The sequence below is a fragment of the Ptychodera flava genome, chromosome 15 (genome assembly GCF_041260155.1).
Source record: "Ptychodera flava strain L36383 chromosome 15, AS_Pfla_20210202, whole genome shotgun sequence".
Taxonomy (NCBI): domain Eukaryota; kingdom Metazoa; phylum Hemichordata; class Enteropneusta; family Ptychoderidae; genus Ptychodera; species Ptychodera flava.
This window is the reverse complement of record NC_091942.1, coordinates 1,827,595-1,842,394: the sequence shown is the minus strand read 5'-3', so window position 1 is coordinate 1,842,394 and position 14,800 is coordinate 1,827,595. Positions and strand designations below refer to the sequence as shown.

The 14,800-nt window shown below is 38.2% G+C and overlaps 2 protein-coding genes across 2 annotated transcripts; one reads left to right on the top strand and one right to left on the bottom strand.

Annotated features, from left to right (window-relative positions):
* Positions 1-318: 318 nt before the first annotated feature.
* On the top strand, positions 319-4,374 carry LOC139150835 (transcription elongation factor, mitochondrial-like). Its single transcript, XM_070723242.1, has 4 exons — positions 319-486; positions 1,809-2,291; positions 3,355-3,501; positions 3,874-4,374. Exons 1-4 carry the CDS (start codon positions 451-453, stop codon positions 4,300-4,302), a joined length of 1,095 nt encoding a protein of 364 aa, XP_070579343.1. The 5' UTR covers positions 319-450; the 3' UTR covers positions 4,303-4,374.
* Positions 4,375-6,563: 2,189 nt separating this feature from the next.
* Positions 6,564-14,458, bottom strand: LOC139150836 (cytochrome c oxidase assembly protein COX19-like). The gene is made up of 3 exons (XM_070723245.1): positions 14,245-14,458; positions 9,968-10,079; positions 6,564-9,410 (listed from the first exon to the last, which is right to left on the bottom strand). The coding sequence occupies exons 1-3, from the start codon at positions 14,321-14,323 to the stop codon at positions 9,329-9,331; spliced, it is 273 nt and encodes a 90-aa protein (XP_070579346.1). The 5' UTR covers positions 14,324-14,458; the 3' UTR covers positions 6,564-9,328.
* Between the last annotated feature and the right edge of the window lie 342 nt (positions 14,459-14,800).

Here is a 14,800-nt window from a genome sequence, read left to right as displayed (position 1 = left end):
ACATGTCACCTGAGCTGAGCTAGGCCAAGCTGATTGCGTGCTCCTTTTATATAATATATAGCGCCATCTACGGCAGAACACTAATTAAACCACATCCAGAATCACATCATAACTATAAGTATGTGGACAATCATTCCATCCAGACAGCTCTACGATACACGAATCATTAAATTACGATCCCTTAGAAAGGCGGTTCACATGCTTGGTACCGGGAAAACATCTTGATTCTCACAGCGTGGGGGCAGGATCGAGAGTCGTTCTCTGAGGATATACCTTTGACGTCATGAACTACTGAATATGCGCATTCACCACCTTCGCCATCTTGGGATTCCCTCAGAACTTGCTGAGCCAAGGCAACGCTGCTCGATCTCACGTTTTACATGTTGTCACAGTAATACAATGCTTCTGTACTGACAAGTCCCACGTCCTGCTCTTTGATCAACGCCCAAAATGCTACGAAATGTCTTTAGACGAAGTGCCGACAAGGTATTGTTCCAAACGCATCGTCCTCCAAAAATTTTGCACAGGAATTCATTGCTGAATATTTGGATTTCAGTGACCGCAACTAAAAACAGGCTACTGAAATTGTGCCACGCGGTTGCTGAGTGATCAACGATTCCTTGTACCACAGCTCTATGCGTTTAATATATGGGAGTGATTACAGTTACTATATGCAGAGTATTTCCCCAATTGTCACAGCCAAAAGCTGCCCACACCTAAAATGTGCATGGTGGTCTTTCTTTTAATACATACCTCCATGGTACATCAGAGCCGCAGTTAAGTAGTGTAGTAGCTCAAGGTTTTGCCTGGATATGTGGGTTGGATGACAAAATGCGTCCAATCCACATACCCAGGCAAAACGTCGAGCTACAGTACATCATCTAGGTACCTCATCTCGCTTCTACCTCCATTTTCTCCGCCATGGCACACCTTCGCTGGGGACCACTTGTCCTACCATGGTCTCTCCGGACTGTGGTCCTACATATGCATTGCTGTATGTGGTCCCTCACTCCCAAAAAACACACAGTGAAGGGAGTGGTTATATAGTCCCACAGCAAGGTACACCTTTACTCCCAGGGTTAATGTTGGCCAATTACTTGTTTCCATCACATGCATTGCTTTGGTTGGCCTTTAACATGCATCATCAGATTGTGGAGATACAACCATTAGCTCTATTGTACCTTCAACCCTCATTTATAGTCTAACAGTATGCATGCAAGACTTTGTGCATGAATCTTGCTTCTACCTCCATGGTAAACTTGACATCAAAAAAGGAGACATTAAATCAGACTTTGGCAAATGATAATTCTTCATTGCTTTCAGTTCAATCGCATCTATCACAGTTTTACCATATGCTAAGTCCTTGGTAAATAGTCTAGTCTCGAATGTATGCAAATAATTGTAATTGATAAATATGATATTGGTCAATACCTAGGCACTTCTGGTCTAATTGCTTTGACACTTGGTACAAAGTTCTATACCTAGGTTTGCCCTAATTTAGTCTTTTCAGATTTGGAATACATGTATGTAACTTCAAAGACAACGTGTTCATGGATAGTCAAAACATCCATTTGGTGGAAACCATTTGTTGAATAGTTTTCAAACTCGGTTTGCAGGTTCAATGGATTCACACATTCAGATCTCTTGCTGTGACAATTTTGTACACATGGTTACCGATAAGTTTTCTTCAGAAAGTTTTACTCAATGTACAATTAATGTATGTCACATTTGTACAATTAAGTCAATTCTAATCAAACAGAGCACAGTGTTATTGATGCATGTCAACTGTTTTTATTGTTTTCATCTAGGTCGTGTATAGATTACAGTTTTGGTCATCCAAGTCAGCAAGATGTTGTTCAACAGATACAACCATGACAAATTATGCAGCAGAAAACCAGACTGATAAGACAGAGACACAAACTAAAGAATCTAAGGAAGCAAAACTTGGAAGAGTAAAATCAGAGAAAATTCTGTCAACTGTGTACAGTGATTCTGAAAGGAAACTTATTCTAGACAGGTTCAATAACGACAGTGAAGATGAACTCTGTAAAATCAAGTATTTGAAAATCAAAATTGCAAAAGCGATTGTGGAACACAGAGAGAAACATGGTCCTTTTGATGACATCACAAATTTAATTGATCTTCCTGGTATTGGTGAAAAGAGTTTGCAGTTCTTTTGTACAGACATTGTCAATAAAGACAAAAAAGGACCTACAACAAAACAGATCAAAACAAACAACAAACAAAACTTCTTTGCAATGAAACCAGATTTACCAAGAGAAAGACTTGAGGTAAGTTAGGGGCCGTGGATAATAAAAGCTGACGCACAACAAACGTAATTCTTTCGTTTAGGGGGTGGGGGTAAAAGCTCATTTCGTTTTGTGTGCGTCAAAATTGCATAAGGATTTTCTATTGTTTTCGACGTGCGACTTTGCAGCAAGAATGCAAAACTACCTTCGCGTTCATTGAGAACACAACGAAAAGACATGAATGTGAAAAAAACGTATGCTCTTTCATCGTGAAACATGTACGTGAAACATTTTCCTACGTGCAAAATACATTAAAATGTTCTGTCTTAAAAAGTGAAACGCGTAAAGTGGAGGTTTATTAATTAATGTGCCCTGCCGGTATTTTTTCATGGGCGTGTGGATCGTAGAGGTGCGAGTTGGTTTGTCAGAAACGGGATCATAATACGAAATTGATTTTGCATAAGAACTTTCGTTTTGAGGGGGAGGGAGGGGGTTTCAAGTAAAACGAAGGAATTACGTTTCTTGTGCGTCGGCTCTTATAATCGACGGCCCCGTACTGTAAAAAATACAGCGTGATTACGAAACTGAAATGCTCCAAAAATTAATCTGTAATTTCTGAGTCCAGGAATTTTAATGTCATGTAGATTTTGTATCAAGAAATATACACTTTCATCTGTTCTACTCATCATAGTTCTAGAAGATTTTTTTTTTATTTTCACAGTCTTCCAGTAATTTATATCATTTTCTCCTAGTTGCAACTCATTGTTACCACAGTACAGACGGACAAAAATATTATACGTGGTAAAGTTACAACTAAAAATACAATATGCATCAGCAAGTTGAACACATTTAGTCCAAAGCCAGTGGACTGATGGATGGATATTTTCAGTCATAAATTTCAGGAATTTTCCATTTTATTAGTGTCTTTTAAATGCCACGAAGCAGACAAGACTTGGATTGTTAAACTTGAGGAGTGTTCATATGAAATTGTTGAGGAAGTGGTTCAGCTTCTCGTTATCATGCAGATATAAAATCAGAGAATAACACACATCAGCATACACTTTTTGCACTTTGTAATTTGGCATCCATCTCTCTTTTTTTGTAGTCATTACAAAGCGTTGTTTCCATTGACTTGGGGTTCAAGACAATAGCATGGATTCACATGAACAGAAATATGGAAGTCCATGATTGGAAATCACACACAGTGGATGTTATGCCAAAACGATATGATCCAATCAGTTATGTTGAAAATGTAAGTTTACATTTACATATCAAAATGCCAATAATTGACATCAGGATATTGGCATCACCATGACAATTTTCTGCTGTACGGTAACACAGACCATTTTTATGTCAATGAATGAGTGAATGGCATGTTTTATACCTAAAATCCCAAAAATCAGATCTCATGGTTTCACTACTTGGCATTTTATCCAGCACAATGATTGCATATGTCAGTAAAATTTGGCCGCCGTACGAGTATATAATTTCCAGTGAACAATTTGAAAGTGTAACTTGTGGTACAGTGTGTTTGCAGTATGCAGTTCTCTCAGGTGCAATAATTTGGATCAAGATATAGAGATTATTTCTCAATGAGTTTTTGTGTCATGTGTTGATTTTCCAGGTATCATCGGTAGTTGAAGACATGCCCTTTGCTGACTTGTACCTCATGGAGTACATCACATTCAGAAAGAAAAACTTAAACCTGCTTCCAGCGCTGCTTCATATACGAACACTAGAGGGCATCCTCTATGGCATGCTCAACAGACATTACCCGGACACACACGAACACAAAGTTGTGACCGTTGGCCGTATGACTGTGGGCAGACATTTTGATTTGATTGTGGGTTCAAACAGAAAGAGTGGACAGCACATAGCTACAAGTTTGGTGGAAATGGCAGCCACACATCGAAAGCCAAGAGTGATCATACCGCCACCGCTGATCAAAATGTTCTTGTCGACCAGCCAACTGGAGAAAGAATACCTCAGCAATTGTTTGCTGCAAGCTATCGCATTCTATGAACTTGCAATAAACAACATCTCAGAAGAGTGATTCATATGTGAAATGCTTTATTATAATTAAAAATTCCTTTTATACAAATATAAATAAAATGATTATCCTTTACATGTGTTCATTTCATTTTAATCATTTCATGTGTCACTTAGTATGTGTTTGCTTGAATTATGAATTTGATGAAACAAAACAGTTTCATTAGCTTTCTCCAAGTACGTCACATTCACTTTCAGAATAAAGTCAGTGATTAATGCTGACATTTAGGTGCTTAATTAGACCCAAAAAGTGAAATTGACTGTTGACATGTTATACCCAGTCAGGTCCAGTAACAACCACATTTTGCCTCAACACTGCCTTTTACACATTTGTCAGTGTGGTGGGTGATGGGCCCCACAGAAAGAGTCGAAAGTAAGTGACTTTTAAAATGATGACTGAATTGATAAATCATTGATATGTGGTAGTTCCACAGACTCAGTATGACCAGGAGAGATCACATGATGACAGTACAAGTGAACCCATGGGTACAAACATGTATGGAATCCATTTCGCAAAAATCAACACAATATCACTCTAAATTGAATTGGATATCAGTCAAAATTCATCAGAAACATCAATATACTTTGCGTGATCCATGCATTGGCCAAGTCCATTGTTATCTCTGACATGAGAACTGTGTGGCTGATCCAAAGGTGAACACATTTATGGGCAAAACACTGAATTTGAATGGACCATGGGTAGCAAAGCGCACAAACACTCATAGAAATCAGCGTATTTCCATGCAAGTTTGTACACATGAGTTCATTTTCACTGCACATCCTGTGTATTGAGTCTGTGCAATCACTGCACATCCTTTTTAGCTACTATAGACTATAGTCTATAGAAGCTATTGGGATGGGTATCCGTCCGGCGTCAGTCTGTATGTATGTATGTATGTATGTATGTATGTATGTATGTATGTATGTCCGTTTGTGAGGCGTCCGCCACTCAAATATCTTGAGAACCGCAGTACTTACTGATTTGATATTTGTTGTGTAGATGAAAAATACGATTTTGAGAAACTGTTTTTTTTAATTTTTTGATATTGTTGAAAATAGGCAAATTAATGCCAAAAAGGTGTTTTTGGTAAAAAATCTTCTTCTTCATAACCGCTGGTCAGACAGCTTTGTTATTTGGTATACAGGTCCGTAGGGTAACCCAACTTAGACTTGTTCAAATTGTGATGAAATATGCAAAATCTGTATTTTTAAGGAATTTTTTTGTCATTTTTGGTCAAAATTTGACTTACATTGTATGTAATTCTTGTACTGTATAAACCCTATCAATTCACCCAGAAAAAAATAATTAATATGATTTTAAATAATTGAATTAATTAGGAAATCATCAAAGCCAAAATAATTTTAGTGTAGAATTATCAGACAGTTCAACTTTTTTTGACAGTTCATAGTGAAATGCTTACCATCTTGGAGGATTAAAAAATGTAAAGGCAACTTTCCTGAATCCCAACTTTGACATATTCTGAACCGTCATTTATTGTGCCCTGTATGTTATCTAAAAGAAATTGCTCAAAATAGTCAATAGAGATAGAGATAGAGATAGAGATAGAGAAAGTTCTAATTTCCATTTATGGTTGACTTTGTAAGGATTAAATAAAATTACTTTTTGAGGAAAAAAATAGAGTGGTCAATTAAAGAGTGGTCAAAGTGATAGGGTTTTTATGGTAAAGCTGGGCTGTATAAAGATTCCTCATGTGCTATTTATAGCAATTATGCAATCTGTGTAAACAGTGCAATGAAAGTGTAACATGATTCCTTATAATGCTTTTGATGACCTTGAACTTCTTAAGTTTCAAACCTTTGTCTCTTCAGTGTGCTTTCTCTGAGTATGTATTTTGATGACCTTGAACTTCTTAAGTTTCAAACCTTTGTCTCTTCAGTGTACTTTCTCTGAGTATGTACAGTCTCAACTTATTAAACAGAACTCACAATGTTAATCAAAGATATCCACCTTCTCATCAATACATGTGTCACAAAAGGTTATTCTCTACATAACTCAACAGAGCTCTGTCAACTGTTGAGTTGCTTGTTCTTTCAAAACCGCTGGTCAGACAGCTTTAATATTTAGTTTACTTGTCCGTAGGATGACCTTAGTGAGATAATTTCATACAGTAAGGAAATACTTAATTTTGTATCCATGTCTATAGTAGCTTCAGGGACTTTGGCCCTATGTTTATTCCAGAGTAAAACCACTGGTCTAAGGACCTCATCTGTAATTTTATTCTGGTAAAGTGAGATGGCACTTCATGATATCAAACACTGCATATTTATTCTATTAACTTTCACAATGAGTTTAAGGATTTCAAGGAACTACCAGACAGCTCAGTGCAAAACTACTGACACCATGTCATCCCACTGTCCTAGCACTCAAAACAAACACTCACGCATCAGTGATCATTTCAAACATTTTAAAACTCTGAGTCACAAAGCTCTACATAAATATAGAACCAAGAAGTAACACTGGGTATTTTTTTCTGTTACATGACCCAAACATGAACTCAAGACATGACCATATTTGTCAAGACATTGATTTGCAGAAATGATATAATTTGTACAGTAAAACATACTAAGCAACCTTTCAGGTCACTCTGCAGTACCAAACTACAAAAATACCGTCAATGACGCTGTACCTTCTCTAATGTGTGGCCAGGTCAGGTAATTGGTTGTTGGCATGGAGTTGTTGGTAAATAGTTGATGATGTAGGGGCATGAGGTGGGATATGGACCCAAAGAACCCAAAAGATGATTAAATACATCAATCAAAAAATTCTAAGCTACAGTATAAACTGCCTAAAGATAGTTCAATGTGGAAAAAAGTTAAACAATTCAGAAATAAGAATTAACAGTCCAAAATAGTAATGACGCACTTCCTTACTGACCTGAGTGCATGTGAAATACACAACTTGGCATCTGTAAATTAAATGTATACCAAGTGATCATTTCCAGTCACTTTTAACTGTTTTTAATGGATTTTCCAAAGAGTCCTGTGGAAATGATGAAAAACGCCTATCTGGTCTTGTGTTTGTATAACCTCATGGCTGATAATTGCCATAGTATTGAAAAAAAATTGAAAGTGAAGAAATTACTGTTTTTCATAGGCATATTTTCCTTGAAATACATGACCGTGTAAAGAATATATGCTAAAAGTGTTTAAGAGTAAATTTCTTTTCAAAAAATAATTTAATTTGTGACCAAAGGATTTTTATTCTTTGAGTTTACAAATTCAAACATTGCAATTTGTTCAATCATCTTGTGCAGTGCACAAATTTATAAAATGACTGAAAAACAAAAAAAGTTGGCAGAATTACAGTCTTTGTAATGTCAAATTATGGGTTGACATCACGATAACTGTTAATCTGTTTGAAGTACTAATATACTATAATTTAAAAAAGAAAAATTCATGCAGAAACGGTAAAATATATGTCAGCAATGTAGTGTTAATTTTGACTTTACATCAAAATATGCCTTTGCTGGATACCAAATATATAGGGCGAAATATCAGCCATGTTCAGCAAAACCACACAACAGCATTGATCCTTTTCTACTTTGATTTGATTTGCTTATGTTATCCTTGTATGACAGTCAGTACAATATGGAACTTGAACACAACACAGTGAATAAGTATGCTGTAAATGAAATGGTGTGGCTGCATCCACATGCAGCAATAGGAGTGCCTTTGTCTCTCACCCCTCATTTCCAACCTGTCCCATCCCTGAAAAAATAGTTTGGTCTTATATTTATAATGTTAATAATTTCTGTATTTGTTAAAATGTGCGCATCTCAAAAACTTTTGATCATAAACATTTTCATTGTTTTTTATAGCTGACCAATCAGTTAACCTGTTTATTTTGAATATTTGCGCATTTTTCCTCAGTATTTGACATTTTCTGAATACCTTCTTATTCAGTTTGTCATTTTCTAAAAAGTTTAAATGCTCCATTGTGTGGTCAAGCTTTCCACAAGCATCAAATGTGGTACTTCATATACGAGGGTCTGCCTCTAGAGGGCGGACATCATGAACACTCCTGTGTTTGTTGGTTAATTCCTCCACGTAAACTTCTGATTGTACTGTAAACATTGAACATGGCCGACGTCCGATTTTCCTGTCTAAAACTTTCACTCATTTTCGTTCATATGACTCTGAAACTCCAGGAAACGATTGGGAAGAAAGGGTTATCTTGAAATATTGAGGTACTCGCCGATATTTTGCAAAATTAAATGAGAAAAAATGCAAGGAAAATGCCGACAGGCTTACACAATGACAGATTTCAGACTCGGAGGCATATGATTATCTCTGCAGATTATGCAACAGGCCCAGATCACGTGAGGCCATGAGGGGATATCCACGCAACTCAGTACCAAACACTAGCGCTCACAGAGTGAGCAAACACAAAGTGAGTACCCCTAACGTCAGCTCAGTAGTCTGTAATAGATTGTAGTCAACTAAGAAACCTTGGAGAAAGGCTTAACACTGTGGCTATGCCGCTAAGTCCCTTTTGGTTTTTGTCATAGCTCAAAATCGTTCTCCCACACCTCAACCTGAGCCATGAACACCCCCACCAGTTTATGATATGACCCATCACAATGGCATAACGTCAACGGATCTTGACAGACGGAAGTCTTGACAGACGGAAGTTCTTGACAGCAGCATATTGGTTTTCAACTCTAATACCTTCTCTGTCTATAAATAGACACGAGAAGGTAAAAACAATTGCATTTTCCCATTTACAGTGAGACACAGCCAGTCTTCATAGACCTTGACTGTGACCTCCATGAGTTGCACAATGTTCACTTGGCGGTAGCCAACAAAAGATCACACATATATGTACATGAATATAGTTCAAAGTGGTAGGGCTTCATGGAATATAATAATCTCCTTATCCTGGGTGAAGGTCTTGATATTACATTAAATTCACATTCATATTGCAATATTTGTAGTCTTCCCAGTTATATTGAATTCAAACACTGCAATATTTTAAAGAGTCTTCCAATCAGACAGTTGATTGTGTGACGTCATGATTCATCTTTTGTTGTTGATTTATCTTCTAAGTCACTGTATCCTAATTTACTGAGAGGTTCTTTTGCCATCAGCTCCCTGTAAAATGAAGTCAAACACAAAAAAGTGAATTCAAGCCTTTTAAAGTCAAATTTATAAAACTGCACACAAAATCAAGATTCTGTGAGGCCTGCCTTGTGATACATGCAATAAGATCAAGTCAGTAAAATCTCAGGTCTCTGTTTGTTTTAAGGAGCCTTCCAGTAGCCAAGTCTGTCACTCATACATGTTGCATGTGACATGTCAAGCCAGTGAAAATACATTACATTACAGAAGTTTATAGCATATTATGCCATATGGGGAACCTAGCTTGATCCAGGATTATTTCAGAGGTTACTTTGCTAACTACAGCTTTTCAACCAGCTAGCCTACTCTACACCAGGAAGAAATAGACACAAGTTCTCTGTGGTAGGTTAGAACTCCCTCTCCTGCTCCTGCTGTAACATCAAAATGTAACCAAGTAATTGCACTTTCATATTGATTCATGAAACAACTCTGAACCAATGTATTGGAATGTTGGCTGTGTGGATTGTGAGACCATAGACAGTAGAGACACTACTGTCTATGGTGAGACGTGGTAAATCTGTAAAACTTACTTATCCATCCTACACTGGAGGTAAGACTTAGCCTCTTCTCTACACTTTCCATTGTCAAATCTATTCTGTTGTAAGCATGACATGTAAACTTTCATGAAGTCTTTACACTCCCCTGTGAAAGAGAACAAAGACCAGAATTAAAGATAACAGTGTTGCTGTATACTTTGTGAAAATATAACTCAGGTTCCAAGCAGAGGTGTTACTTTACGTATAGCTTATAACAGTCCTATGACTTGCCAAATTTTCATAACAGAAAGGTTGATTGAGTACAATAATTTAATGAGCAAACATATGCGCTTGTATCAAATATCAAAGAATAACTCAAGAAATACAAATTAACCTGGTCAATATCATTTTTTGAGGAAGAATTTACTCCTGATGACCAAGTTTTCCTATGTGAAAACATCTTACAGTGATGTAAGACAGGGAAGCTTACACAGAGTCACCTGTGGCAATGGTGTCAACCTTCTTACAGCATTACCACTGCTAAGTGTTTGTGTGTACAGTGCCTGGCAATGGTGTCAACCTTCTTACGGCATTACCACTGCTAAGTGTTTGTGTGTACAGTGCCTGGCAATGGTGTCAACCTTCTTACGGCATTGCCACTGCTAAGTGTTTGTGTGTACAGTGCCTGGTTGTTCCAGCTATCCTGATGATAAGATTTCAATTTCATTGACAACAGTTGCACTTAGTAACCAAGGCAATGTATGAATAAAATAACATGTACAGCAGGAAATCTAGTGATGGTAACTAGGGGCTAGGGAGAGGTTGGAGTGTAAAAGAGAAGTCAGCACACCAGGCATGCATTATTTATCTGGTTCAGGATCTCCACATTTTGTACACATACAAACAGTACCACGAAAACCTGGTCTTTCCATGATATCATCATAGGTGTAAATCTTGACAACACTGAATTTCTCATAGCTCTTTTTGAATTTTTTAGCTTCCATCATCTTGATGATGGAAGTCTAGTGACCACTCATAAGGTTATATTTCACAAAACAGAAAACACTGTAAAAATATTAAACAATATTTTTAGCCAGACATTAGAGAGCATTTTTATGCTAACCTTTAAACAGAATGTGAATATGTTGGACTCTCAAATTTCTACAATTCTTTTCTGATCTACCACTTGTGGAGGCTCATTTTCAAGCTCGTGGAGAAAGAAAAACTTTCGCCACCTTAGTTTTTCGAAATCCAAAATTGAATTTTTCCCCCATAGATTTAACACAGGAATGGCGGCCATTTTAAATTTCAAATATCACAAAATGTTGGGTAATTTGTTTAATTAGTCCAAACTTTGCAAAGTAACACCTTCTTTTTGTTGTTGATTTGATAAGAGAATGGTTGAAAGTTTCATTCAGGGAGTTTGAGCAAAAGTTTACATCTTTCACTTTTGAGGTGCATACTACCTTAAAACTTCAATTATCCTAACATTTATTAAATTTTGGTACATGTTTGTTGGCGTGACATATGTTTATATAGGAAAGTCTAAATGGTTAAAATTATTGCAATTCGCTATCAGAGGGAGGATATAAAATCTGATTTTGGAAACGTTTGGACTTTGGGATTCGATTAGATTACTTTTAAGGTAAGCATTACTGTGTTCGCGCTGCCCATTCGCCACGTTCGCAAATGCGAATTGAAATCAGCAGTGGCGAAGAAAAATCGATCCTAATTCGCCACAGTGGCGAAAGTGATTTTTGTTGAAAAAATTCCGCAAAATAAACAAAAACGTGTGGTTTTTTAGTCTTTTGTTGATCTGCGCTTCTCTTTCGGCGATTCGAGAAAAAACTATACCTACTTCCGTATTGTTCTCTCCGACGTACGCAATTGCAATCGAGCCTAGTCTCGCGAGAGAATTGACGTCAATTTGTATAGTGTACAGCATGCACATAAATGACTATCGCGAGAACTGAAAATGCAGGCAGACGCAATGCAATCGAGCCCTAGTCAACTGTAGTCATGCTAGTCTCGCGATAAATTTGACGTCATTTTGTCTAGTGTATAGCAAGCAAAGCGAACACTCGCGACTTTTGCTACAGCAGACATACGCATTTTAATCGTGGTCACAACGTTCGGTGTTGAAATTTAGGTGCATCGTGGTCTAGACGTTCCGTGTTGCACATTTTTATCGAGGTCTTATTTTAATGGTGGTCGATTTGCATCGCGGTCCTCATGGTCCCGTATTGATGTTCATTAAAATCGCCATCCCAACGACGCATTCCGTGTTGTTGTCGATTTGCATCCGGTCTCGACGTTCCGTGTTGTTGTTCATTAGAGAGGTCATAATCTAATTACGTGTACGTCTGAAGGCACACAGTGGCGTACGCGTATCCATGCTCAGTTATGATTTTTTGGGTTGATTTTGCAGTATTTTTTCAGAAACATACGAAATTCGTCTAAGTTTTAAGAAACAATTAATTTCTCTACGCGAGGACTATTCAAGCTCGTTGTATCCTCGCATTAAATTTACCGATTTTCTGTTATACAGTTATTTATGTGGTTTAGGGAAATCTTCGTGACAGCTTCAGGTAAAAAAGTTGAATTAGACCATAGACGACAACATTTCATTTATGTCAGGAAATCATAGCACGTACGTCTTGTACAGGTGAACTCTACTGAATTTTGTGATATCAATGATGTTTGCTAATTTACAATGATACTCATACTTAACGAGATTTCCTGTCTAAATTCCCGCAAATCACCAAGAAAATCTAAAAATTACTACCGTAATTAAGACTACGTGTAGAAGTGTCGTTTGATGACGTTCCGAACGTCTGTGCCACATGTACGCGACGTCTGTATGACGTGACAAAAAACTACGTATACTGATGGAACGTAATTACGTGTAACCAAACTTCTATTTTAATCGCAGTCCGAACGTTCAGTGTTGCTGTCATGCAGTTGATTTGCATCGCGGTCCGAAACTTCCGTGTTGCAGTTCATTTTAATCGTGGTCTCAACGTTGCGTGTTGCTGTCGATTTGCAGCGCGGTCCAGAATCAAGCAATTTCCAGTGTTAAAATGAAGACAATTGGATACAAGGTTGATGTATTGATAGTTTATTCTTGTGCATGCAACCGATATTGGAGATTATAGCATTATAGAAAGCTTCGTTTTCGTAAAAATGTGTGGCTAATAAAATTTGTCTGTGGCTAATAAAAATTTGAACTATTCGCCACAGTGGCTAACAGCTTTCCAAACCCAGCGCTAACACAGCATTAATCATCCAGGAGCCTCAGTTAGAATGGAGGAGGGTGCCCCCCTTGCAACAATTACAGGGGATTAGAAATTATTGTGGGAGCTTCAAAATCTATGGCTGTCATATAAATTCTTCTTTTCACAGCAATCTGTTTGATTTTTTTGTTTAAAATAAAGAAAGAGATCTCACCTGCTTACACTACCATAAGTCAATGCTCAGAATATGTGCAAAAGATTTTCAAACCATTGGACCATGTTTACATTTGTGCCCCCCCCCCCTCCCCTGCTCCAAAAATGAGAAAAATCTGTTTGAAGGGAATCTCATAAATTAAAGGGTCACAAAATGAATAAAGCCAGATTGCTGTTTGGTCAAGCTCCCTCTATGCCCTACCACCAACAACAGAATCTTGGTTCATCACTGCATGCAGCTGAAACAGTTAACAGAGTTTGAATATTGCAAATGTACCAACTACGCCATACTCCGAAGCACAGGCATTAGACTCAAGGCAAGAAAACGGTCACTGATGCAACCAATTGCATCAGTGACGGTTTGCTTGCATTGAGTCGAATGCCTGTGCTCAGAAGCACATACGCTCGACCTTTGAGGTGTGGAGTTGAGAAGCGAGACCGTGGTTCGACCTACAAACAGACGCACGAAGTGTTGAGTACACGATTTAGCAGTACTGTACCGTACACTTCGCACTCCGATCGCCTGAGCCAAGAGCATGCTGTGCTGAAAATTGACATTTCATTTACAATATCTAGAATAGATCTTACCCTGCGTTAAATGTAGCTGCAGTACAGTAGCTCGAGGTTTTGCATGGGTATTTGGGTCGGACGGTTTGGTTTTGCCGCCCGCCCCAAATACCCAGGCAAAACCTCGAGCTACTGTACTGCAGCTACGTACAATGCTGTGTTCCCGGCGGCATACGGCCTCCCACCACAGCCGGTGGAGGAGGGAGGTTGGGGTGGTGGGAGGCTGTATGACGCCGGAAACACTCAGCATGCATTGTAGTATTCGTACGCAGGGCCAGAATAGATCTACCTCCATGACATTACACACAGAACACCTACCTTCGTGATCGATGGGAAAACTTCCCTTCGCTGGAGCCCTGGGAGTGAAGCTTTTCTGACCAAATGTCGTTGCAGACATTTCTCTTCCTCGAGGAGATGTAAATTTAGGTGTAGTGCTGTGGCGACGATGTTAATCAAAGCGTATGCAGCCGCCAGTGTGGCAGTGATCCATGTTTCTTCATTGGCAGGCAAGCCCTAAGCGCGTCCAACCTTTGACCTCACACTATTTGACTGCTTTCCTATTCTTCCAGATGGTTGGCTTAGCGAGGCTCCATCGCACAATATACGCCAATAAGAGAAGTTCTTTCAAAATTATAGTATCATCTTACCTCATGGTGGCGTTCTACTCCGATAGAAGGAAAAAATATTACCATGTGGTTAAAAAAGGTCATGGTCAACCACGCACGCACGCGTGATGGTTAACCTCTCTCTTCAGAAGGCCAAAGTTGTGAGTGTGACTCTTATATTTCCTCGTCACTTTTCGTCATCATATCTGTAAGTGATATCTTAACTACGATGTTTTGGTGTTGCAATATTCTAGAACTTTAATTAGGAA

What these genes read in the sequence shown, in the direction of transcription:
- LOC139150835 (XM_070723242.1), top strand. Translation starts at nt 451, where the DNA reads ATGCTACGAAATGTCTTTAGACGAAGTGCCGACAAG. An exon ending in TTAGACGAAGTGCCGACAAG is followed by an intron (nt 487 to 1,808) that starts GTATTGTTCCAA and finishes GTTTTCATCTAG; the next exon opens with GTCGTGTATAGATTACAGTT. An exon ending in CAATCAGTTATGTTGAAAAT is followed by an intron (nt 3,502 to 3,873) that starts GTAAGTTTACAT and finishes TTGATTTTCCAG; the next exon opens with GTATCATCGGTAGTTGAAGA.
- LOC139150836 (XM_070723245.1), bottom strand. Translation starts at nt 14,323, where the DNA reads ATGTCTGCAACGACATTTGGTCAGAAAAGCTTCACTCCCAGGGCTCCA. An exon ending in TTTTCCCATCGATCACGAAG is followed by an intron (nt 10,080 to 14,244) that starts GTAGGTGTTCTG and finishes TCTCTTTCACAG; the next exon opens with GGGAGTGTAAAGACTTCATG. An exon ending in CTCCAGTGTAGGATGGATAA is followed by an intron (nt 9,411 to 9,967) that starts GTAAGTTTTACA and finishes TTCATTTTACAG; the next exon opens with GGAGCTGATGGCAAAAGAAC.